This window comes from Equus quagga, chromosome 12, assembly GCF_021613505.1.
Source record: "Equus quagga isolate Etosha38 chromosome 12, UCLA_HA_Equagga_1.0, whole genome shotgun sequence".
NCBI classification, from domain to species: Eukaryota; Metazoa; Chordata; class Mammalia; order Perissodactyla; family Equidae; genus Equus; species Equus quagga.
The window spans coordinates 51,335,488-51,354,346 of NC_060278.1; the positions used below are offsets into that span (position 1 = coordinate 51,335,488).

Consider the following 18,859-nt stretch of genomic DNA (forward strand, 5'->3'; position numbering starts at 1 on the left):
TTGTGGGTCCTTCTAGTTGTGGCATGTGGGACACTGCCTCAGCGTGGTTTGATGAGCAGCGCCATGTCCGCGCCCAGGATTCGAACCAACGAAACACTGGGCCGCCTGCAGCGGAGCGCGCGAACTTAACCACTCGGCCACCGGGCCAGCCCCCAAATTAAATCTCTTAACACATCGTCAACAATGCCAGGACCTTGGCATGCTTATAATATTAACTGCTTCCACTCACCACCCATTATTATACTACTGTCATGTATTACAGTCCTCCATATATTTTATTTGCACCTCACATTATAATTATTATTTTGTACAGTTGATATTCATTTATATTTCCTCATGTATATTTGCTGTTTCTAGTATCTTATTCCCCTTTGCATTTTCATGTTTTCACCCAGCATTTCTTGTCTGAACACATCTTTATTTTCACCTTCAGTTTTGAAAGTATTTTGAAATGATACATAATTCTAGATTAACAGTTATCTTCTTTTAGCACTTTAAAGAGGTCTAAATCTGTTGCTCTCTTTTTTCTGACAGTCAGACTTATGGCTACTCTATTGAAAGTAATCTTTTTATTCCCTCTAGTTATATTGAAGAAATTTTTCTGCCTTTTTTCCCAACCATTTTACTACCATGTGCCTATCCTTGGTTTTCTTTGTATTTATATTTCCTTGTGTTTGCTGTGCTTTTTGAATCTGTAGGTTGAATCTGTAGGTTTTCAGTTTTAAAAAATCTGCATCCATTGTGTCTTTGCATATTGTTTACTCCATTTTCCCCTCCACTCATTTTGTGCTTCAAATAAAAAAAAATATGTTAGGCCCTTTATGCTTATCTCACACGCCTGTTATGCATTTATCCAACATTTTGTTGTTACTTTCCTTACTGTTCCCATTTCTGTCTATTCTGTTAACCTGTCTTCATGTTCACTAACCCTGCCATCCACTGTGCCAAAACTCCTATTAAAACAAAACGTTGAGTCTCTGATTTCAGATACTGCATTTTTACGTTTTAGAATATCCTTTAGTCCAGTTTTATAAATTCCAAATCTCTTGTGAACTTTCAATACCTTCATCTACTTTATCCTTGTTTTCCTTTATTTTTTTTGAACATTTTGATAATAATTTTCTGAAAACCTTTCCTACTAATTTCAGTATCTGGATCATCTTACATCTATCGTCTGCTTTCTTTTCTCTTTGATACTGGCCACAAGGTCTTGTCTGCTCATATGTATTGCAAATTAAGGTTTTATGTCCACCATATATAAAAAGAACTGTAAAGGTTTTAGAAAATGTTTTCACCCTCAAGAGGTGTATTTAAGAAACACTATAGGGAGTTGATCTTTTTTAGAATCAACTCCTTAGGATCAATATTTGAGCTATATCAGCACTGGGGTATAATTGTATAGGACTCTGTCTACCTCTGACTTTCCCCGGTTCTTAGGACATGACACTTTAGAACTTTCATTTAAGGACCTGGTGAGCATTTGTTACTTCAGACCTGTAACACTGCAGAAAATTCAATTCTATCATTCAGAGATTTTTACTTTACTTCTTTATTCATCTGCTACAGGTGGATTCAAAATAAGGTAACTGTCTTAAAGAGGAGACTGGTTGTGGATTTAAAATCCCGTGAGCCCCCAATTTTCTCACTTAATCTACTATAACTGCAAAACTTTCTCCTAGTTTCTCTGTCTTGGAACAGCAGCATTTTCCAGGGGCTAATCCTAGATTCTCAGCTTTTAAGTCGACCTTGAATTGATAAATGTGCCCCAAGGAAAAGTAGTTGTAGAAACTCGGTGTCAATTCCTCACTCTCTCCAGTATTTTCCATCTTTGTTTATTTTAATTTCAAGCCCCTCCCTCTAGAGAGTTTTTATTTCTTAAGCACCTGAAAGTCTATGCTAAACTTCACTCTGCTTTCAAAGAATTTTGAGTAGTTCTTTAGCATCCAGCACTACCTAAAATTCAGCAAATATCTTGTGTTAAAACTGAACTTCTTTTGGCCCACTGAGTCTAGAATTTTGTCACTCCAGTCTCCACAACCACTAAAAACTTGGCTGGTTTTCCTTGCTCCCATCAGCCACTCTCTGCCTGGGAGAATATAGAGTCCTCAGCTTCTAGACTAGACCAAGAATTGGCAAATGTCCACAGAATTAAATAAATTAATGAACAAAATAAGAAAGGAAGAAGGAAAGCTGTGAATCCCCAGCTTATATCTCCTGCCAGGAATTTTAGTCCATTTGGTTTTTGTAATTTTAATGATCTATCATGTCTTTAAAAATATAATTTAAAGCGACTATTCATCTTTCTGGTTACTACCAATGGAATGTTGGTCTACTTCAATCTGTTACATTCTTCCTGAAAACAAAACCCCAAATGCTCATTTGGTGATTTTTTTTTAATATCCTTTTCAAGGCAAAATAAAAGGAGTACCATTCTTATGTGAATTCCACAAATATGAGGACTAAGAGGATTCCCTGGTCAAGGGAATAAGGATCTTTGATTCTAGACTTTTTTTTTTTTTTTTTTTTTGGCTGGGGAAGATTTGCCCTGAGGTAATATTTGTGCCAATCTTTCTCTCTTTTTTAGTATGTGGGCTGCCCAGCACAGCATGGCCACTAACAGAGCAGTGTAGGTCCACACTCAGGAACCAAACTCAGGCCACCAAAGCAGAGCACGCTGAACTTCACCACTAGGCCACCGGGGCTGGCCCTGATTCTAGACAATTTTTCCTGTTCATATAAATAGAAATATTACTAAAATAGAGGAAGATTATATATTACACAGTATTTTGATCAAAATATATCTTAAGAAAACCTAAATCTATTAACTCTTCCTAAATCTGTTTACCTATTATTCTATAATTTACCTTTTATTCTATAACTTGGTGGTTCTACTCCACAAAAATGTGCTGTTTTGTTGAAACCATCAATTATCTTTTCTCTTATATCATGTTAGCTGTAGGCTTGTAATATACAGCCTTTATTATGTTGAGATATGTTCCATTTGTGCCTAATTTGTGAAGTGTTTTTATCAAAAATGGATGTTGAATTTTGTTGTCACTTTATAAGTGTGGTTGGTTGCATGAATCACCAAAAGAATTATAACATCCAAGCATGTAAATGTGACTTCTTGGCAGTTAAAACCTCTTTTGCCCATCTGAAAGTTAGTCATGTCCAACACTTTTGACTAAATGCTACATAATTATACTCACCACACTGTGGGGATTTTTATTTTTCTTTTATCACCAATTATTACATATGCTTTTATCAATACTTTTAATTTTATGCTGAGGCATCCTTAATCTTTTATTAAGTTCAATGCTTTATGAAATGTAGATATTATAAGTTATGCGGTCAATAAAAAGCAATATTGAAAACATATACGAACTTGTAAAGATTCAGAAATAACAAAAAATAAAACCCTCAAATACTACTAACTCAAAATTGATCTAAATTTCATCATAAAAATAAGGAGTTACGTGAAGGCACACACTCATGAGATTCACGTTAATGTAAACAAGAGAGAGAATAACCGCTCTCTGCATTTTGCCTAACAAGTGAAATTCTGGCCACTAGAAAATCCCGGAGAGGTGTCACAGGTATCAGATGATAAATTCTTATACTGAGAAAGACAAAGACTTTATTAATGACTAATACATCAGCTCAAGAGCAGGTAGGTTCGAGTGCCAATAGTATATAGAAATACACAAAGCACCATATATGATTCAATGAAATACTGAATAACCAGTAATAAAAGCAATGGAATGTCCATTTGAAAGAATAATAATAAAAAAATTAAATAAAAGCCCTCGTAAGCATGTAATAGCTTCTTCCAAAAGGGTCAATAGTCTTTTCAATATAGTAACTTCTTTGGCAAAGTTTAGAAGTGTTAGATTAAAATATATCTCTTACCTGATTCCTCAAAGTCACTGTTGTAGGCTTTCCAGGTTTCAGTTATTCGAAGAAGATTCTCTTCCATGGCTTGAATGTCCATGGAGGGGCAGTTGCATTCTGGAAATTTGGGACCACAATGACACCAGCAGTCATTGTCCTTGCAGATAAACTCTCCCTCGGAATTGCAAGCAATGTAACTCAAGGCTGCTTGAACAAAACGCTCCTGAAGATAGTCCGGAAGCAGCACTTGCAACCCTGAAAGAACAAAGAAAGCACCGAAGTTGACTTTGATAAAGAAAAAAGTACAATACGTATTTGCCATATTCAAAACAGGCCCCAAATTAAGTGTATTAAGTTGTGTGTTTATGCATGCATATTTTAAAACTATCATTAGAGAACTAAGTCTACAAGATTGCAAGTATTTATAATTCTTTTCGACATAGCCTGATTCCACATCCTGTTTAAGAATTCCCCAAAATTACAGAGGCGTTTAATCTCTCAGACTACCTGATTTTGTTTTTTAAACTTATTTGATTGGTTCTTTGACTTGATCGATCAGAATATTTGCTTATTTTTCGCCAATGTAGATAGAGTCCATCTTCCTTTACTTTTGCAAAGAGATGTACACATTTATTTCCCACTGTTTGATTACAAATAGTTTTCAACATTTTCATTTTACTTTCAGGCTATCAGCCCACATCTATGTAGATATTGTAATGCAGTAGGTTGTAGCATTGGGAAAAGAGTTCTGGATGGTTTCTGGTAATGCTTATTTCATGCCATTAACAACACATAACCTACGTGGCTCTGTTGTTAGGACTGATGACTAAGGCTGACTACGGGAAAGCAGATGCTCTCATTTAGCTGTTTCACAGTTCATTTCCTCGCCATGATTTCAGACGGCCCTAGTGATGCAGGTCATTACTTTTCTACATGAAGTTCAGTAAAGTTGCTATCTCTTAAGAAAAATATCAAAGATGAAAATAAGGGGATAGGATTAACATTTGGGGATTTCTACTGGCTTTACATTCATTATGATATTTTAAGAAAAGATATAGTTTCTGTATCAGCATTTCTTGCTACCTAAGGAAAATTTAATAAAAAGGTTAAATACTCAAATGAATCAGTAGATAAAATTAAACATAAATGTAAAGGAAAATTTGGCCAATACCTAATTTCTATTTACTAGAAAATTGGATTTTTACAGTTTTTACGTGGTTCTTTTCTAACCAAAACAAAAAAGGTCAATTTTTTGACCCTTGACCATTATCTATGAAGTTGATTTAATAAAAATCATGGATTGGTGTTTAGGAAAAAAATCTGCTTTGCATGTATCTTGACAATTATACCTGTTTCATTCTTTCAGATTAATTGTCCCATATTTTGGTCAGGAGAATACTCTTAGCACTACGTATTTACTATTCATTTTTATTTAATCTTAGATAGATAACATTTATTGAATGCTTCTCATTTGAAAGAGAATTTCTAGGTAAAGAATAAATATGCAAATAACTGAGACACAACCTTGCTCTAAAGGTAGTTGCAATATATTTAGGGAAATATCAAATAAATAACTATGTAGTAATACTTTACAATAGTACTTAATAACTACTAGAGTTGGGATGCCTATAATTCACTAGATGTAACTAACTGGTTAAACAATTATATGTTTTTCAATGTGCAGAAGCAACAGAGGAAACACACTGGTAGGATCATAGGAACAGAAAGTTTACTTGGTGCTGAGACAGTCCTTAAGGAAGCTGAGTTCTGAGCATAGAGGGTACTGTGATAGTGAGCGTGTGCGACTGGGCAAGTGTCATGAGCTGAGAACCACACAGTAAACCATAGATGTGTCTAGTATTGGAAGGCTAGATTTTTTTAAAACCAACTTTCTTATTAGGAAGAACCAGAAAATATGGAGAAAATATTTAAAATAATCTATTTGAAGGGATCTGAAGGCCAATAATGCAGTGAGGATTTCTGGGGCTAACATGCCAAGGAGAGAATCCTTGGAGAGTAAGCCAAACATTGGACATAGTTTTTGTCTTAGAGTTTTGCCCAGTTAGCAAAGCAAAAATTGAAGTTTTGAGGGGCCAGCCTGGTGGCATGGTGCTTAAGTTCAAGTGCTGCACTTTGGCAGCCTGGTATTCGCAAGTTCGATCCTGGGCACAGATCTACACAATGCTCATCCAGCCATGCTGTGGTGGCATCCCACATCTAAAATAGAGGAAGATTGGGACAGATAAGGGCCAATCTTCCTCACCAAAAAAAAAAAAAAAAAGTTTTGAACCAGCATGATAAAGATAGTAAATTCCTCAGGATTTCTTGTAATCCAGCAGGGCTATATGTATCCAAGAAGTAATTTAAAAAACACAAGAAAACACTAGCCTTCACTAGATCTAAAGCATACTTTCAAGTGGTTCAGTTAAAAATGGGAAACAATAGTAAATCTGCTCTAGAAGAAGAAAACTTTTTCAATAATTTTATGTTATGTGTACAAATTTTCAAGCACAGCATCAGAATTCAATGAAAAGTATAGGGAGCACATAAAAAATAAGAAAAGATATAGAGTCTATCAAATATGAACTGTAAATTAATTTCAATCACCTGGTCAAAAATTAAATGACAAAACAGACAATTTTGACAAAGAACTGGAAAGTATAAATGATAAATGGAAATTCTGCAAATAAAAATATATAAATTGGCTTTAAGAAGTAACCCCAATTGATGGGCTTAACAGCAGACCAGTCACAGCTGAAGAGATAATTATCAAACTGGAATATGTCAGAAAAAATAGTGAACATAGAATAATAAAAAGGCAAAGGGATGTAAACTACAGAAGACAGCATAAAAGATACACAGGTCGAAAGTTAAAAGTCTAAAAATACATTTAATTGGAACCCCAGAATGAGAGGAGAAAACTAAAGCAGCAATATTTAGTGAAAAATATATAAAAAAATTACAAAATCGATGAGAGACATCACGAAAATTGTAATTTGTGCCACAAAAATATATGTTCTAGCAACAAAAAAAACTAAGTGAAAATGAGCAGCTGACCAGTGCCCTTCAATTTCAGACTCCTCTCAATAATATATATGAAGTCAGAAGATCCCCAAGATGGCCAAATGCCAGTTCTAACACTGCACTTTGTGCTTAAAAACAAAACACAGAAAAAAACTATCTATCTATCTATCTCTATATCATCTATATCTATATTCATCCATCAAACCAACCAACTAGCTATCTAACTATCTAACTATGAAAGACCCAATGACCTATCGTGGAACCTTAATAAAAGATTCTTTGGAGACACCAGTTTTTCCAACTGCTGCAAATAGTGACCCAGAATTTTTTATAATCTTCAAAGGAATGTATCATGGTAACATTGATCCAGAATCAGCAAATGCTTCCCATTCTTTTTTAAAGTAGAGAAGGGCTAATCATAAAGGTGAGATTGAAGAGGTGAATTAACATGATACTTGGACTATGAGTAGAGCTGAAATTTAAGAAAGAATACATGGCAGTTTGAGGGGCTTGATAACGATTTCCTAGAATTATCTTTGGAAAGGTCTTTGTACCACAGGGGTACAAATAAAGTTGCATTAGACAATGAGAAATATAGGCATGAAAATAGAAAAAGGTGAAATATGGAGATGTAGCTTTCTGTGTTAATCACATAAATTGAAAAGAGTAGAAATAGCAGTTACACAAAAGGGAAATGTTGCTTCATTTATTTCTTGTGTTTACCTTTTTTCAAGACAGACAGGAGGCTGATGTTTGTTTTGATAATATAATATTTTGAAAACTGAACATAGTGATTCACAAGTAAAAATCAATGTCGTGTTAATAAATTTTAATAATGAATCAATTGAAGTAAACATATTTGATATAAACATTCATTGTCCTTGTTGATGAAAGTTAATACCCTGAATGAAAGTTAATCCATACATTTAATGAGTACGCTGTAGAGAATTACAAGTAACATTGGTAGACTGCATTTCTATTTAGAGAAAATACTTCACTAACTTTAAATCTAAAATTGATAATGATAAATTGGCTAGCATTTAAAGTTTAAAATTTTCAAGTACTTTTTATAATTTTTATACAATTCAAAATGAGTTACATTCATTTATTATTTAGGGTAAATTTAAATAACCCAATACTGTTACATTTTTCAAGATTGAAAACTTGAGAAAAAATGGCAGAATCTCTGAAACTTTTAAGCATTCTTATGTAAAACTGAATAATGCAAATATAGCTCTAACTTAGGCAATTGAAAAAGGTAGACTAATGGACCAGCTGGGGGCCATGGTGGTTATGTTTGCACTCTCTGCTTTGTGGCCCAGGGTTTGTGGGTTCGGATTCCAGGTGCAGACCTACATACCATTAATCAAGCCATGCTGTGGAGGTGTCCCACACACAAAACAGAGGAAGACTGGCACAGATATTAGCTCAGCGACAATCTTCCTCAAGGAAAAAAAGGAAGATTGGCAATAGATGTTAGTTTAGGGCCACTCTTCCTCACCAAAAAAAAAAAAAAAAAAGGTAGACTACAGAACAACTCAAAATTGCCCCTTTGACAGTCAACTTGATTTAGACAATGTGCCATCACAAAGACCTTTCTGAGCTTGTTCAACTAGTACATGTTAAAACATGTGCATTCATCATCATTTCCTGCTTCTATGAATGATAAGTACACATACCCATCACCATTTTCAGAATGGTATACATTTGTTAAAATTAATTATTTAAAAAATCCTTTATTGAATTATCTCACAAAATATAGTAATAAAAAAGATGGTAAATTATTACCATTATCACATTATCTATCTTTACAATGGAAATAATGCACATATAAATAGTTTTTAATATAGTCTCAAGTACATTTCTATTTGTCAGAAGACAAATGCAGCCTTAACTACTATATTAAATTATATTTAGAATGTCACTGGTTCACGTTACACTCTGCATAAATATGGTTACAACTTTTACCAGAATTTATAAGGAAAAAGTCAAAGCTCATCTATGGAAAAACTGTCACTTATTGAGATAATGATTACTGTGTGAAAGTAAAATGTTACATGGTAAACGTTCAATTGCTATAGATTACTAAATCAAAGAAGTAAAGTGAATTTTAACATTATCTTTCTCTGGTCTAGTATGTTTACACCAGTTAAAAATTAGGAAATTAGCCTCTTATGAACATTTTAACAGCCTAGTTCTGCACATATGGCTTAATTAACAAAAAAGTGAGAAAGAGGGGACGGCCAGGTGGCACAGGGGTTAAGTTTGCGCACTCTGGTTCGCATCCCAGGCTTGGACCTATGCACCACTTATCAAGCCATGCTGTGGCAGGCACCCCACATATAAAGTAGAGGAAGATGGGCAAGGATGTTAGTTAAGAGCCAATCTTCATCAGCAGAAAGAGGAGGATTGGTGGTGGATGTTAGCTCAGGGCTAATCTTCCTCAAAAAAAGAAAAAGTAAGAAAGAAAGAAGTCATACCTGGGTAATTATCATCCAGGCTTATAGAGAATCACAAAATTTTACCTACATACCTTGCAACTGAATCTTATTCTCAGGACTCTGAACCAGAACTGAGCTGACAGAATCCAGGTTGTCGTAGTTACTGCAGCCAAGAGGACCCGTCCGTGTTTCTGTTACCTGATGAACAAAACACAATTTTATTATATAAATCAGACTTTACAATGTTCTTTCAGTTCAGTGTAGTCGTCACATACTAATATTATACATTTGACAATAAACATCATTGAAAAGTCTTGGATCTGATACACGCCAGCAATACACACACCTAAGCACAGAGAAGACACATAACTCCCTTTGTCTTCAATTCCATTTTCTTCCCCTTGGTCAGGCATAAATCTTCTGGGAAAATAATGGAAGCCCTCTTTGGTCAAAAGCATCATTCATATAAGGTCACTGATTTTCCCCAAGCTGTGACAAGGGCATGCTCCTTTAGGTAGATGGCAAGAGTTGACTCATATAAGAATTGTTTTTTGTTTGTTCGTTTTCCCTCAATAAATCAGAACCATCTGCCAGGCTACTGTCTAAAGTGATTTTATTACTTTGTTCTTCTACTCGAAAATCTACAGTTTTCTCCTCTTTTATGGTGGCATCAAAGTCTAAACTCTTCTGCTTGGCTTCCATCTGTCTCACTTCTCCCCAAAAGGCAGGTGATTTCATTGTCCAGCTGGATATTCTTGATTTTATTCCTCTGCTTAGACAACATGCTCCACCCCACCCTACCCTTCTCGCCTTTGACTAATTGATTTTATTTATCCTCAGGATCAAGCTCAAGTTCAAACACCCAGACAAAGTATTCCATAATGATTTCCACTTGTATTATTTTAGCATTTCCATAAGGTTCTAATTTATGGCACAGAGTCTTAGCACTTCATTATGGAATCATATATTGTGGCCTGACTTTTCCATGGATGTCTTGGGATGGATAACATCAGGAGATGAAGAGGTGTTTAACCCACTTTGTGAGACTAGAAATTTATCCTGAGGATCATTTTGTTAAAAACCAAACATGTTTTAAAGCAGAGGAGTATTGTCATGATCTTTGTGTTTGAAAAAGATATTCTCTTCTAATCAACCAGAATGGTTTGCAAAAGATAATTCAGATTATTTCATTCCACCATTCATGACTCCATAAATGGCTTCCCATCTTACTCAGAGTAGAAGCCAGGGCCCTTTCTCGGACTAAACAGATGCCACCTTATCCAGCTCTCTATTACCTCTCTGAACGATTCCCCCTCCTCTTTTCCTTGTTTACTCCGCCCCAACCACACTGGCTTCCTTGCTGCTCCTCGAACAAGCTGGGTATCCTCCTGCCTCAGAATTTTTTACTTTCTGCTCCTATACCCTGAATGCTTTTCCTTAAAATATTTCTAAGCTCACTCTTTCACTGCCTTCAAGTTTTTGTTCAATTATCCCTCTCTTAGGATTCCTTGGACTAACCTATTCTAAATGAATACACCTTCCCACACTTCCTTCTTCCGATCATTGTTTCCTTTCTTGCTTAACTTCTTCTACTTTTTCCACGGTAGCCATCAGTTTCTAACATGCTGCATAATTTACTCATTTATCAGGATTATTGTTGACATCTCTCAGTGGAATGCAAGTGCCACCAGTGTAGGGGATGTTGCCTATTTGTCACTCAAGTATCCACAGCACATACTAGTTCTTGTGTAAGCCCATGGTCATTGTAAGAGAAAGAGAAGGGGGAATGTAAGGGGAAAAATGAAGCCAAGAAAAACACTAAGGCCATATTGAGATGATGAAGACCTGAGCTAAGCAGTGGCAATGATTTATCTGAAGCAGATGATTATGAAAATCTATTAGAAATGGTAAGATTGTGAAACACTGAAAATGTACACAGTGGAAGCAGAGAAAGGCAACTGAGGTTTCTAGCATGTGATAACATTAAGATATGGTGCAAAGAAGCTCCATTGTGGAGAGCACGTAAGGGAGCTTGGTTTTGAGCATTTTGACTCTGAGTTGAATAACACTCTCAGTTGGAAACATCCAGTAGAAAGAGTGACAATGCAGATCTATTTCTTGGACATTATGTGAAAGAAGGGATTAGTAATTTGGAAGTCAAAACTTATAGGTGGTAATCAAAGATAGCGGGATAGACATGTCAGCTCAGATGCACTAAGTAAAGCTATAATTTGTACCACAGCAACTTGGTCACAATTTCTAAATAAGTCCTTTAGAGGAACCCAGATTGACTATGAGCACATAGCAACGGCTGAGAATGTAGTTTATCATGGGCAAGGATTACTTTTTTCCTAACACCACACCACCTTGTATACCGCTCCCACCACTGCACTCCAGTGATACTGACTATCCTTTATTTGGTTCCGGAAAATAATTTGTAGTGTTGATATGTATGACATACCTGTATATGTGTGTGTATGGGTATAATTGATATTTTAACATGTTATTAATAACAAAAGGGTAAAAGAAGGATTTAAGGCATCAAAGGAAAGACTTAGAGTTTAAGGTAAGTTAAATCTTCATTTTGTCCTATTATGTAGTTTATTGTCCTCAACACACACACACATAAATGCATACACACCACAACAATATAAACAATCTCCAATATTTGTCATTTTAAGGAAGTTTTCTAAATAAAATTAGCTTAAAACACACACTCATTGACAGAGGACATCTTAGAAATTGGAAGGCAATCTCCTAACACTTAACCCTTGAAAGATGGTAATTTATATCTTTACAGAAAGTCCATGGGGCCGCCCCATGGCCGAGTGGTTAAGTTTGCCTACTCTGCTTTGGCGGCCTGGGGTTCACAGATTTGGATCTTGGGCACAGATCTAGCACTACTCATCAGGCCATACTGTGGTGGCATCCCACACAGAAGAACTAGAATGACTTACAACTGGGTTGTACAATTATGTACTGGGGCTTTGGAGAGAAAAAAAAAAAGAGGAAAATTGGCAACAGATGTTACCTCAGGGTCAATCTTCCTCACCAAAAAAGCATACCTTTAAAAAAACAAAAGAAAGTTTGCTATACTTAATTACTATGTTCTTGGAATAAATGCAGGAAATTTAAATAATAGGTTTATAAATTTAGAGAAAGTTTGAATCTCTCTCTCTCTCTCTCTCTCTCTATAGATTGCTTTAATTTCTCACCTTCCACAATATACAAAAATAAAAATCTAGCACATCCTGTTTATAATTACATTTTGTTCTTTACCATTCACAACTGAATTTACTGCTCATCGTCTGATTTAATATAAAAATTCACAAACCCTAGCACATTCAATGATGCAAATCTATTTTTCCAACTGTACTGTATTTAAGGACCCTACTAATGTCTTATTAGTGTCAGTACTAACAAATATGTCCATACTTATTTTATTTTTCAATACGAATGAAGGGAATAAAAATGAAAAAAATAATAATAAAAGGCAATTTATTGTACAAACATTTTTATAGAGATGTTAACTCCATCAAAAACAAGTTACGTAGTTGCGCCACACATGGCTTGAAATTCTGTTCATCACTTGATAATGACTATCTGATCTAGAGGACTCCATATATAATGGAACCAAGGAAGAGTTATTCAATAGCTAAACATAAAAATGATTAAGACTGACAATAATCTAATAATGAGAGCATTCGAGGTGCTGAGAAATGACATATAGAATGAGAAAAAAGATTTGTATTTATCTATTTTACTTATCTCTTGGAGGGAGGGTGTTGAAAGCAAGGGAACATAGTCCTTAGGATACAAAAATGATGTCCCCTCTGAAGTGTCACATTGGTTTTGGTTATAGCTGAAGACCAGGAAGAAAATTATGTGTTGGGAGGCTGGGGAGCTGAGGGAGGGGTGGCATGGAAGATCTGGCTTAACCAGCTATGGAATGTAAAATTGGACCTTTTCAAAATTTATTTAGGACAAATTTGTCTTCAGAATATGACAAATGTACTCCTGACTTCAATAATTGACAACTTATGTGAATTGTGTCGTAAATATATTGTTAAAAGTCAGAGAAGATACAAAAGTATAGTAAATGGAAAAAATGCATGTTTTCGTTTCCACTTTTTCTATATTGTTTCTATGTTGTTTCATTAAACTGCTGCCTATTATTTTCACAGTTGGAGAATTTTACAGAGAGCATAGAAAAATAAATAACTTTCTTAATTCAAAGAGATGCTTTGGAAGTTATTATATAAACAAGTAGTATAGATTCAAGTTTATTTAGATTAAAATGAAATGGGGATAGATAATTTACTTGGAAGGAAACAACCTTTGTTATTTTCCATTAAATTTCCCCCTAGTCTTACACATTCTAAAGATGATATCATGCTACAGCAATGCATTGTAATTATGAAATTAATTCAAGAAGAACTAGTTGAAGGAAAATTATCTGAGGAAAGAAAAGGAAAAAAAATTAAAACAATGAAAAAGATGTAGGACAAAAGAGTAAACACACAGAAAAACATTCCACATGCCTAAGTGAAAATAGTACTGTTAAAGGCTCCATCATCTTCAAACTAAGATACTTCTTATTTAAAATATTCAAATATTTAAAATTATTTTAAATATTTAAAATATTTCTAGTCAAAATCATAATAATGTTACATAATTTGAAGAAAACAGACTCAAATGAGCATGCTCAGGTCACCATCCTAACTCCACCACTTACTAGAGAGGAATCTATTTAAGCTTCAAGGTCTTTTTGGGTGAAATGGTTACAATTTTCCTACAGTACAGGGCGGTTATGAAGAAAAAAAATGAGATAATCCATGAAAAAGGCTTAACGTGGCCCTGGCCCACAGTAATTATTTCAAAGTAAAGGCAGAGTATAATTATATGTTTACTATTAAAAAGCAAAGGCACCATAATAACTCTAGTGTGAACTTACTGAAATTATCCACGCCCCAAGTCTCAACTAAGGTTGTAAGATCATGATACTTTCTCTCATATTAGCACTAGATGTTAGTATTTTTCCTTTGTAAACAGTGAAAGGATGCCTGATTTTAAATCATCCTAAATGAAACTCACCTTTGAACCAGACTATGCACAAATCTTATACAAGCTCACGTCAGTATGCAAATATAGCACACTATAGTAAGAATAATCCACAACAAAGCTAAATCAGAAATATTGGTACTGGAAAAAAACAGGCAGTACAATTACATAGAACAGAAAATAACAATAGTAACAACAACAGAAACAGGAAACGTTTTCTGACCTCTGGTATAGAAGATGAAAGAGTCTATCAAAAATTACGATTATATGAGAAAATTTTTACCCATGTTGAGTGAAAGAAGTCAGAGAAGATGTATAGACACTGTGTAAAATTACGCACACACATACATTATGTATAGCTCTGTGAAACTACTATTGCTTGAGGCTTTTTTCAGAACAAAATAAAATATTAGTTCGCCATTTTGACTGAACTGATGTTTCTCTATCAACAATTCAATCAAATGCATGATCATGTGAATAGCCTCTTATTGTAAATCTGTAAATGTACATTTTTTGAAAGCTTGCAATGTTCCTAGAAACTTTATCTGACATCAAGAGGAAGAAATTTTTTTACCTCTTAAGTTCCAAAAAAGACATGAATGGGTCTATTCCAGATTACAATGACTTGTCATCTGTGAACTATTGAACGTAAGAAAAATATGAAATGGCATTCTTCTTGTTTGTTCCAATCTGACATTTTTTAAGGACAAAAGTAGTAAATGTTCATATTGGAAATTCAAGCAATGAAATCAATTACTCACCCAGAGGAACACTGCTTTTTCTCCCCGCTAATTTTATGTATTTGCCCTCATCCTTTTATCAGCCATAAAAATGTTTGATACGAGGAGCAGCTACTGTTCAGGATCATCCTTTATTCACAGCACCAAAATGTCACGTGCTGTACATTTTTACACCCTTTTTCTCCTTAAAACAAACTACTGTATTTAATTTGTTTCAGAGTTATATTAGGTTATGTTGAAGTACCTTTTGAATAATTTTATATCACCATTGATGATGTATATGAAAATACAGAATATTGATAAGTACAGTGTAGCTTGTTTACAGACAATTAGGCCCAGAGAGAAAGTCTAGGGCCTTCATCCAGGTTCAATTATCTCTTCTAGAGATCTGCGTCTTCCCTAGATAAGGAAGATAATAGGAAAAGAAATGTTAATATTTAAGAATGGATTTTGCCTACACATATTGTAGCAAGAAAAATGTATCTACGCTGGGGGTTGGGGTGAAGACAGTTGTGCAATTTGTTATCGGTACCTACATCCAGATAAACTGCAGTACCAGTTACTGCCTAGATTTTTCAACTTGGCCCATATTTTGCCCATATTTGCCTCAGAAATGCCCTATCATATAGTCCACTTCAAATGACCTTTCTTCCAGAAATAATCTTTCTATTCTTTAATCACCTACCACACTTAACAAAACCTTTCTTTGGTTGTTAAGAATAATACTAAACTAGGGGACATCAACCGTATTTGGCTCATATTGCATTTCTGATATCTTAACAAATTGCCTCTTAATATAAGGACTGATAACTATTTTTCAAATAGAAATAAAGATGTATTATTGTATATATTTCCTCAAAACTTATCCATTTCACTATCTCTTTCTTTATTAAAAACATCAGTTAACATAATTGCAACCCACATAGCCAATGAATGGCTCCTGTCCAGCATATATAAAGAAATCCTAACAGACTTCTGGTTCCTGATTCACACGTAAGCAGTTTGGAAGTCGCCACTCCATCCTAACAAGTAAAAACCTGAACAGTGGGCTGGCCTGGTGGTGCAGTGGTTAACTTTGCACGTTCTGCTTCAGGTGCCCAGGGTTCACAGGTTTGGATCCTGCATGCAGACCTAGCACTGCTTATCAAGCCATACTGTGGTGGAATCCCACATAAAATAGAGGAAGATTGGCACAGATGTTTGCTCAGTGAGAATCTTTCTCAAGCAAAAAGAGGAAGACTGGCAACAGATTTTTGGCTCAGGGCCAATCTTCCTCATTGCCCCCCCACCCCAAAACTTGAACAGAATGAAAAATTGACAACTCTAATTTATAAGAGAAGGGAGGGCAAAGGGCAAATCTCTGCCTCCAAGATTGCGGAGACAGGCGAATACAGGAAGTCAAGACTTCCCAGAGCAGAGACTCAAGAGAAGAAACAACAGTGGGAATCAGTGCCAGGGAAGGAAAACCTGAACTGCAACTGATGAAATGCTGGACGCTCAGTCTGGATGAGCCTGGGAGTTGAAACCTCCAGGGGGACCCAGGCATAGGGTGGCTCCTCACAATATTTTAGATTTATCTCCAGGAGCTTAAGCAGGTTCACAGGAAATATTGAAGAAAAATCTCCTCTTGCTTCCCACAGCAGAAAAGGAAAAGGAGCTATTCTGAAATACTCCTGACCTCTCTGTACTTCTTAACAAAACCTGCTCTCAGGGAAAACTAGGTAACCAGAGACTAACTTTCTGGGGTTTTACCAGAGCCTAAGTGACCTGGCAAAAGGGAAATATCCAATTCTGACCCATTCTAGCCACCCTGTCCCATGTTAGTTGTGGGGGGGGGGGGGGGGGGGGGGGGGGGACCTGAGAAACTCTGAAGTTCACAATCCAGAGGCATAGTTTTAATAAAAGACAGTCCTAATCATAGGACCATAGAATGCTTCCCCTCCCCTACATCTCACCATCACATTACTAAAGTCCTATTTACAGCAGTTCCTTTTACTCCGTGTATCATGTTCAAGTATGAAGAAAAAATTACAAGGTATACCAAAAGGTAAAAAAGAAATTTTAGGAGACAGAACACGCATCAGAAGCAGACATGTCAGGGATGTTGGAATTATTAGACCAGGAATTTAAAACAGTTATGATTACTATGCAATGTGTTCTAATTGATAAAGTAGATAGCATGCAAAAACAGATGGGCAATGTAAGCAGAGATTGAAATCCTAAGAAAGAACTGAAAAGAAATGCTAGAGAGAAAAAACTGTGATAGAAATGAAGAATGTCTCTGGTGGGCTCATTAGACTGGCCATGGCTGAGGAAAGAATCTCTGAGCTAGATGGTAGATCAATAAAATCCTCAAAAACCAAAAGCAAAGACAACAAAGACTGAAATAAAAGGAGAGCAGAATATCCAAGGATTGTGGGACAACCAAAAAAGGTGTAACATACACATAATGGGAGTATCAGAAAGGGAAGAGAGTAAGGAACAAAAGAAATATTTGAAACAATGATGACTGAGAATTTCCCCCAAATTTATGTCAGAGACCAAACCACAGATCCAGGAAGCTCAGAAAACACCAAGCTGGATAGATGTCAAAAAACTACACTAGGCATATCATTTTTGTGTGTGTGAGGAAGATTGGCCCTGAGCTAACATCTGTTGCCAATCTTCCTCCTTTTGCTTGAGGAAGATTGGCCCTGAGCTAACATCTGTGCTCATCTTCCTCTATTTTGTATGTGGGACACTACCACAGCATGGCTTGACGAGTGGTGTGTAGGTCTGCACCCAGGATCCAAACCTGTGAAGCCTGGGCCACTGAAGCTGAGTATGCTGAACTTAACAACTACGCCACAAAGACAGCTCCTAGGCATATCATTTTTAATCTACAGAAAATCAAAAATAAAGAAAAAATCTTGAAAGAAGCCAGAGGAAACAAATATCTTACCTATAAATGTAGAAAGATAAGAATTACATCTGACTTCTCAGAAATCACCCAAGCAAGAAGACAGTGGACTAAAATATTTAAAGTCTTGAGAGAAAAGAAGCACCAACCTAGAATTCTATTACCCTACAAAATTACCTTTCAAAAATGAAAGAAAAATAAAGACTTTCTCAGACAAACAAAACTTGAGGAAATTTGTTGCCAATAGACTCACCTCGCCAGACATGTTAAAAGAAATTCTTTATGAAGAAGAAAAAGAATATAGTCAGAAAATCAGATTAATATAAAGAAAGGAAGAGCATTAAAGGAGGAATAAGTGAAATTAAAGGAAAAACTTTTATTTTTCTTATACTTAATTGATTTAACAGACAATTTGTTCAAAATAATACCAACAATGTATCAATTATGTATGTTTATGTATATGTCTTATGTGTATGTATATATGTATATGCTATGTAGGCTTATATATAGCTAAAATGAATGGCAAGAATGATACAAACAGATAGAGGGAGGAATTAGGATTATTTTGCTATTATAAGGTACTCACACTACCCATGAAATGGTACAGTGTTATTTGAAAGTGGACATGGATTAAGTGTAAATGTATATTGCACACTCCAGGGCAACTAGAAAAAGTAAAAAAAGAATTACAACCAATATACTAAGAAAGGAGAGAAAATGGAATCATGTAAAATGCTCAAGTAAAACCACAAAAGGCAAAAAAAAGAGTGGAAGACAAAAATAGAACAAAGAACAAGGGCACA

General features: G+C 35.3%; 1 protein-coding gene across 1 annotated transcript in view; it reads right to left on the reverse strand.

Moving 5' to 3' along the window:
• BRINP3 (BMP/retinoic acid inducible neural specific 3) overlaps positions 1 to 18,859 on the reverse strand; it is a 390,477-nt gene that overhangs the window by 123,047 nt on the left and 248,571 nt on the right. Inside the window, exons 5-6 of the mRNA XM_046679822.1 lie at positions 9,449 to 9,554; positions 3,910 to 4,146 (exon numbers count right to left, since the gene is read on the reverse strand). Coding sequence (XP_046535778.1) covers positions 3,910 to 4,146; positions 9,449 to 9,554 — 343 coding nt within the window. The remainder of the gene's footprint in view (positions 1 to 3,909; positions 4,147 to 9,448; positions 9,555 to 18,859) is intronic.